At 56.2% G+C, this 7,795-nt stretch overlaps 1 protein-coding gene across 1 annotated transcript; it reads right to left on the bottom strand.

Annotated features, from left to right (window-relative positions):
• Lpar5 (lysophosphatidic acid receptor 5) lies at window positions 1–7,666 on the bottom strand. The gene is made up of 2 exons (XM_042672468.1): window positions 7,355–7,666; window positions 1–2,048 (listed from the first exon to the last, which is right to left on the bottom strand). Exon 2 carries the CDS (start codon window positions 1,877–1,879, stop codon window positions 758–760), a length of 1,122 nt encoding a protein of 373 aa, XP_042528402.1. The 5' UTR covers window positions 1,880–2,048; window positions 7,355–7,666; the 3' UTR covers window positions 1–757.
• Window positions 7,667–7,795: the final 129 nt, after the last annotated feature.

Raw genomic sequence — 7,795 nt, 5'->3', positions numbered from 1 at the left:
TTTCCCTCAGCTTGCAGGAAGGCTTCTCTGCCTGTTTTCCCCAACCTCACCAAGAAGTCAGTGTCAGCCAGGAGCTGGTGGCTCACGCCTGTCCATCCCAGCTACTCAGGAGGCTGAGATCGGAGGATCGTGGTTCAAAGCCAGCCCCGGCAGGAAAGTCTGTGAGACTCTTCGTACTCTTCGTTGCATAGATGCTAACGATGCTCTGCCCAGTCCGTTTGCATAGAGGACAATGCCCCTCCCACCTCATTTGCATAGAGGATAAGGATGTCACTTGCATAGAGGGTAACGATGCTCCTCCTGCCTCATTTGCATAGAGGCAGCTGTTGCCTGGCCCAGCTCATTTGCATAGAGGACCGCGGCACTCTGCCCAGTTCATTTGCAGAAATGATAACGATGCTCTGCCCAGTCCGTTTGCATAGAGGAGGATGAAGCTCCTCCCACCTCATTTGCATAGAGGATAACGATGTCACTTGCATAGAGGGTAACGATGCTCCTCCTGCCCCATGTGCATAGAGGCGGCTGATGCCCCGCCCATCTCATTTGCATGGAGGACCACGGCACTCTGCCCAGTTCATTTGCGTAGAGAAGGATGCTCTGCCCTGTTATTGGCGTCCAGGATGATGCCCCTCCCACCTCATTTGCATAGGTCCAGTGTTGCCCCTCCCACCTCATTTGCATAGAGGATAACGATGCTCTGCCCGCCTCGTTGGCGCGCACACCCTACCTGCAGAGGACGCGGCCCCTCGTGGGGCATTCAGAGGGCGGAATCCGGGGGGGTCTGGGCGAGGGGCTTGCGGGCTTTGGGGAGCTGCAGCAACTCCTGAGTGGGGGCGTGCGTGGGGCGGTTGGGCCGCCCGGCCAGCGGCTCCCTGGCCCCGTTGGTGGCCCCGGTGCAGTTCCCGCGCGTGGCGTGGAAGCCCCGCAGCGTGTTGCGGAAGCCCTCGGCGCTGAAGTAATACACCAGCGGGTCCAGCACGCAGTTGGCGCCGGCCAGCAGCACCATGACCATGAGCACGCCCCGCACCTGCCCGCGGGCCTCGGGGCTGGCGGCCACCAGCTGCGCCCGCAGCAGCCCGTACACGGCCAGGGTGCAATTGTAGGGCACGAAGCAGAGCAGGAAGATGAGCAGATTGGCCAGCAGGAGGCGCACCGTCTTGCGGCGGCGCTGGCTCGGGGTGGCCTGGGGCCGGGCCAGGGTCCAAAACACCAGCCCCGAGGAGGACAGCACGGCCCCCAGGGGCACCAGGAAGCCCAGGGCCTCGGCCAGCAGCACCAGGGGCAGCAGGCGGCCCCTCCACAGCTCATCCCCGAAGCTCTCGAAGCACAGCCGCACGGCCAGGTCCCTGTAGCTGCAGAGCGAGGGCGTGTGCACGCGCGCCGTGGGCACGGCGAACACCAGGATCAAGGCCCACACGGCCAGGCACACGCGGCGCGCCACGCGGGGCCGGCGCAGATGGCGCAGGCGCAGGGGATACACGATGGCCACGAAGCGATCCACGTTGATGAGCATCAGGAAGATGCAGCTGCCGTACATGTTGATCTGGAAGATGGCGCCCGAGATCTGGCACAGGAGATCGGGGAAGGGCCAGTGGTGGAGGCTGTAATAGGACAGACGGAGGGGCAGCGAGAGCGTGAAGAGCAGATCGCTGGCCGCCAGGTTGCACATGTACACGCTGACCACCGAGTGCAAGCGCAGGGCTCTCAGAAACACCCAGAGGGCCAGCGCGTTGAGGGGAAGGCCGGCCGCCAGCACCAAGCTGTACACCACCATGTGCACCAGATGGGTTGTCCTATAGTCCCGGCAAGGGGGTAGGGAGCCGTTAGAAGAAAGATCGCTGGAGGAATTGGCCACCAGTGGCGAGCTGGTCCACATCATGGCGGGTAAAGAGGAGATCTAGGCGGGTGGCATCATGGTACATATCCAGAGCTCAGTGTGCAATGCTCCCGGTCACCCAGAGCCTGGGAATTGGGGGGCAGGGGGCACAAAGGGTTTGCCCAGGGTTGACTTGGGGGCAGGAGGTCATGGTTTCTTCCGCAGTGAAGAGCTGGAATTGGAAAGCAAGTGGAGTTGAGTGAGAGGCGCGTGCCGTGGGGTGCGCCTGTAATCCCAGCTACTCAAGGGGCTGAGATAGGAGGATCGTGGTTCCCAAGGCAGCCTGGGCAGACAAGTTCTTAGAATGCTTTTCTCCAATGAACCAGCAAAAAGCTGGATGTGGAGATGTGGCTCAAGGGGTGGAACACCGGCCCTGAGCCCAAAGAAAGCTGACTGAGAGCTCAAGGCCCTGAGTTCAAGCCCTAGAACTGGCACAAACAAAAACACACTCCGTACCACCTAAGTATTGCTCCGGGCTCATTGCTGAGCCACTCCATCTGTGACCCCCCCCCAAAAAAAAATTCATCTTACGCACTGGTGGCTCCCACCTGTAATCCCAGCTACTCAGGAGGCTGAGATCTGAGGATCGTGGTTCAAAGCCAGCCCAGGCAGGAAAGTCCATGAGACTCTGATCTCCAATAAAACACTCAGAAAACCAGAAGTAGAGCTGTGGTTTAAAGTGAGGAGCTCTACACTTGAGCAAGAGAGCTCTGAATCAACTCCAAACCCTGAATTCAAGCCCCATGTGACACACACACACAGTCTCTGTCTCTCTCTGTCTCTCTCTCTCACACACACACACATACACAATTTAATCTTTTGGGTTTTCTCTTCTGTGGTTGTTTGTCATGGACTTGAACTCAGGGCCTGAGTTGCTAACCAGCCACAAGGCTGTGATTTTGGCAGAGTCCCTCACCTCCACCTCCCCCCCCCCCCCCCCCAAATGCTCACATAACTTTTAGAAGATTCCAGGCCTGTTCCCATACCCAACAAAGGCCTTACCCAGCCTACTTTAGATTCTATTAGGAGCCCGATCACACAGAAGTTAGTAAAGAAAACCAAGGGCCAAGATAACAATGCTACTGCATTTTCCAGCTGTTATGGGCGGCGTTTGCTAAAGTCCACACTCTGAATCCCAGCTCAAAGTCTCAGCCTCATTCCTGCCCTGGAGCGCTCAGCTGGCTTGCAGGATCACTCTGAACCCTCCGTTTCCCCGTCTGTCAATGGGGAGGCATACATGGCTGGGTCGGGCTCTGGTGGCTCCCGCCTGCCATCCCAGCTTCTCTGGAGGCTGAGATCGGAGGATCCTGGTTCGAAGCCAGCTGGGGCAGACAACACTGGGAGACTCTTCTCTCCAGTCTGCCAACCAAGAGCTTGGATCCAGACGCGTGGCTCAGAAGGGCAGTGCCAGCCTTCAGTGAAAAAACCAAGGGGATAAGAGCTAGAGAATGTTCTAGAAGGATCCTGTGAGGGAGACTTTAGACTGGGAGGGAAGTGAGACCAGGAAATGTTGTCGGAGCGGGCAGACAGCGCCAACCACAGCACCTGCTGTCTCTTCAGGCAAAACTGGTAACCACACACTCAGGGCCGAGAGAAGGCAACCAGGGGAACGGATGTGGGCTGCAGGCCCTCCCCCTCCCCCACAGGAAGTCCTGCCCACCCCAATGTCATAGCTAACTTGTGTGCACGTGAGCGTACACATACATCTCACCAAAGGGTACCTTTGTGTGTGTGTGTGTCTGTGCCAGCCCTGGGGCTTTGTGCTCAAGGTGGGCGCTCTACCACTTGAGCCACAGCACCATTACTGGTTTTCTGGTGATTCATGGGAGATCAGAGTCTCATGGACTTTCCTGCCCAGGCTGGCTTTGAACTGCGATCCTCAGATCTCAGCCTCCTGAGGAGCTGGGATGACAGGCGTGAGCCACCGGTGCCCGGCTGCACCTGCCCTTTTAGAGGTGCCCACCCGAGCCCTGGGAACACATTTATTCCACTTCCCCCCTTGTCCATTTGAAATGCAGTAGAAGAACCTGCTTCCTTCTTGTTCCAACCACAAAACTGGCAAACTCGACTTTCGAGCACACACAGACCCAAGTATGCCTCCTGACACTTTCTCCTTATAAGTACTTAAGCAATGAGGCCGGGCACAGTGGCACCCGCCTTTAGTCCCAGCTATTCAAGTGTCTGAGTGCAAATGGAACTGGAGGTCAGGGATTCCAGACCAGCTTTGCCAACAAAGTGATTCTGTGTTTAAACAAACAAATAAGAACCCACTTTGTTTTGTTTTGAATTCCTTAGAAACTTTGTGTTTCTGTTTCTCAGAGTAGAAGGTAAAGTTCTAGTTGAAAATGAGCACCATGGCCGGGCGCTGTGGCTCCCGCCTGTCATCCCAGCTACTCAGAAGGCTGAGATTTGAGGATTGTGGTTCAAAGCCAGCCCGGGCAGGAATGTCCCTGAGACTCTTCTCTCTCCAGGAAACCACTAGAAATCCTGAAGTGGTGCTGTGGCTCAAATGGTAGAGCGCCAGCCTTGAGCTGAAGAGCTCAAAGACAGCGCCCAGGTCCTGAGTTCAAGCCCCACAACTGACAACAACAACAAAAGAATACCAGTTTAATTCCCACCCCACACCCAACCAGTGAGCCCACTCATAATTTTGTTATATTTGTTCTATCAAAATGGCAGTGTAAGCATTCGTCTCCATATTCCACAGGTAAAACCAGCTTCGTGGCAGCCGTATGCTTTGAAAGGCCTGTTCACGTCGGGTTTTCCATAACAGTTGATTCTATAATTATCGTGACCCACGATCACTTTTAACCATTACACGAAACACCCTACAATTAGGAAGCTCAAAGCTGGGCATGGTGGCGCACGCCTGTAACCTTCCAGGAGGAAAGATTTGACGTTTGAGATCAGCCTGGGCAAAGGTTTACTGAGACCTTATTTCAAAAACAAGAGAGGCTGGGCAGGTGGCTCAGTAGTAGAGCGCTCACCTAGCATGCATGAAGCCCTGGGTTCGATTCTTCAGTACCACATGCACAGAAAACTGGAAGTGGCGCTGTGGCTCAAGTGGTAGAGCACCCGCCTTGAGCTGAAGAGCTGAGGGACAGCGCCCAGGCCCTGAGTTCAAGACCCACGACTGACAAAAAAAAAAAAAAAAAGGTCTCCGGACTTTCCTGCCCGGGCTGGCTTTGAACCGTGATCCTCAGATCTCAGCCTCCTGAGTTGCTGGGGTGACAGGCGGGAGCCGCACGGAGCACTGGCAGCTGTGGGGGTCCCTGCCTGGTCCCCGATTTCCCCCCACTCCCTTGCACCCCGAAGCTGCTGATGGCAGCGTGGTGTGGCACCGAGCCAGTCCAGATGATGGCAAAGTTGGGAAAAGCTGCCAGAGACGAGGCGGGTGGACAAGGGAAGTGGAGAAGGTGGATTGGGGAACGGGGCACTGAACCTGCCCCCCAGCCCTCCCTGAGGGTAAGGTAGGCACGGGGGGTGGGGGGGGACATGGAAGAAAGCAGACCGAAAGAAAGCAACGGATGTTTCATTCCACCAAGGAGGACGGGGTCTATGGATGCCCACTGAGACTGAGGAACGCAATGAGGCCGGGCGCTGCTGCTCACACCTGTAATCCCGGCTACTCAAGAGACTGAGAAGTCTTACCGTCCCTGCTTTCCTGGGTAGCAATAGTTACACTATTTGTTCACAATTCTATCCAGCCGACTGAGCCTCGTAGCTCCCGCCTGTCATCCCAGCTACGTAGGAGGCTGAGATCTGAGGATCGAGGTTGGAAGCCAGCCTGGGTAGGGAAGTCCATGAGACTCTGATCTTCCAATGAACCACCAGAAAACCAGCAGGGGCGCTGTAGCTCAAGTGGTAGAGCGCCAGCCTTGAGCTGAAGAGCTGAGGGACAGCGCCCAGGCCCTGAGTTCAAGCCCCAGGACCAACCCAAAATAACAAAATAAAAGTCATCGTGGACATTTCTCACATCTGACCTTCCTCAGCTCTCCACCATTGGTGTGTGTGTGTGTGTGTGTGTGTGTGTGTGTGTGTGTGCCGGTCCTGGTACGTGAATTCAGCACCTTGGCCTTTTTTTTCCCTCCAGGCTGGTGCTCTACCATTTGGGCCACAGCTCACTCTGGCTTTTTGCCGGTTCATGGGAGAAAAGAGTCTTAGAGACTTTCCTACCCGGGGCTGGCTTGGGCCCGCGATCCTCAGATCTCAGCCTCCCGAGTAGCTGGAGGACAGGCGGGAGCCACCGGCGCCCGCTCCGCGTTACATGTCTTTCTCATGGATTCGCCCCATTTTTCAGTAAAGGAAGGAGCTGGGGAGATGCCATTTGGTGGGGAGGGAGGGGTCCCTTCTTCTTTTGGAAGACCCCATGAACAGAGGCAGGCAGACACCTCCATGGGGTGATCCAAAGGGCCTAGAAATTCCTCTACGCGTCTGCTAACTTGGGCTCAGAGGCTGAGATGATTTCTTCTCTGAGACCAGCCAGGACTGGGGTACTATGCCCTCCAGTTCCAATAAACTATTCCTGAGGGCTGAGGGAGCGTGCCTGTCTAGAAGCCCAAAGCCCTGGGCTCCATCCAGCAGCCACCCACCCACCCATCCATCCATCCATCCATCCATCCATCCAAGCTGGGTGTGGTAGCATACCCCTGTAGTCTCGGCTACTCAACAGGCTGAGATAGGGGGATCACTTAAAGCCAAGGGGTTTCAACTCCCTTTGGTTAACAAGCGGAGACTCCATGTCTAAAAGGCGGTGCGCATCCAGGGTTAGCAAATAGTTAGCTTATTGTACAAGCTCCCAGGTCCTGTCCCCAACACGAAATCATTTGAAAGAAATATTACGTTCTACTTTGGTTCCATGGGGAAGATACATAATAAACAACACGGCCCCTTGGCAGGGTTTTTAAGTGTGTGTGTGTGTGTGTGTGTGTGTGTGTGTGTGTGTGTGTGTGTGAACTGGTACTAGGACTTGAACTCAGAGCCCGGGCTGTGACCATTAGCTGTTTCAGCCAGACCTCCACTTCTGGCTTTCTGGTGGCTCCTTGGGATGAGCATCTCCCGGGCTTTCCTGCCCTGGCTGGCTTTCAACCACCAACCTCAGCCCTCAGCCCTCCTGGGTAGCTGGGATGACAGGCGTGAGCCACGGCGCCCGGCTCATTACGTGGCAGTTCCAACCCAGCCCAGGGAAGCCCAGGAGACTCTGCTCTCCAGTGAACTGCCAAAAAACTGGACGTGGAGCGGTGGCTCAAGTGGCAGAGTGCCATCCTTGAAGAAAATAAAAGAACCAAAGGGACAGCACCCAGGCTCTGAGTTCGAATCCCAGTACCGGCACCAAAAAAAGGAAAGAGATCGAAAAAAGAGTTTCAATGGGGAGAGGATCCATCATTTCCGCCCTCCCCACATTCCACAAGAGGGGTGCAACCTCCCTGTGTCTATGGGGGGCCCCCCATCCCCACCCCATGACCACCCTGGCCTTACCTGAATCCTCTGCTGCTCCAAGCTCGATGCTGCACCATTCTGAGCTGAGCTGACCAGGGCTGGTGCGACCTGCTGTAGACCCGGCCTGGGAATGACTGCCACACCTTCCCTAATCTCAGCTCTGTGCCCCGGCTCCTAGAAATCCCCCAACCCCCACAAAGCGCAGGAGAGAAGAGAGAGAGACAGACAGACAGACAGAGACAGAGACGGAGGGGGGGGGGCACAGTGATCTCAGAAAGCTTCACAGACAGACCACAAAAGAAAGCTCCAGAATCGAATGTTCAATCCAGCCCCAACTCGAGTCCTGCCACCGTCTTCACTCGGGCTCACACCCGCCTGACGTTTCCGGGAACTCTGGCCCGGGCACGCCCACCCCAGCCCGGTGACTAACACTCTGACTGCAGCTCCTACCTGTCCCCGCCTGCCCTGCCCTTCCTCTCC

The sequence above is a fragment of the Dipodomys spectabilis genome, unplaced genomic scaffold (assembly GCF_019054845.1).
Source record: "Dipodomys spectabilis isolate Male_0828 unplaced genomic scaffold, ASM1905484v1 ptg000713l, whole genome shotgun sequence".
Lineage (NCBI taxonomy): Eukaryota > Metazoa > Chordata > Mammalia > Rodentia > Heteromyidae > Dipodomys > Dipodomys spectabilis.
The sequence above is the reverse complement of the archived record's forward strand: the minus strand, read 5'-3'. Positions and strand labels throughout refer to the sequence as shown.

Bases quoted from the DNA above. Each gene is read 5' to 3' on its own strand.
- Lpar5 (XM_042672468.1), bottom strand. From the start codon at position 1,879: ATGATGTGGACCAGCTCGCCACTGGTGGCCAATTCCTCCAGCGATCTT.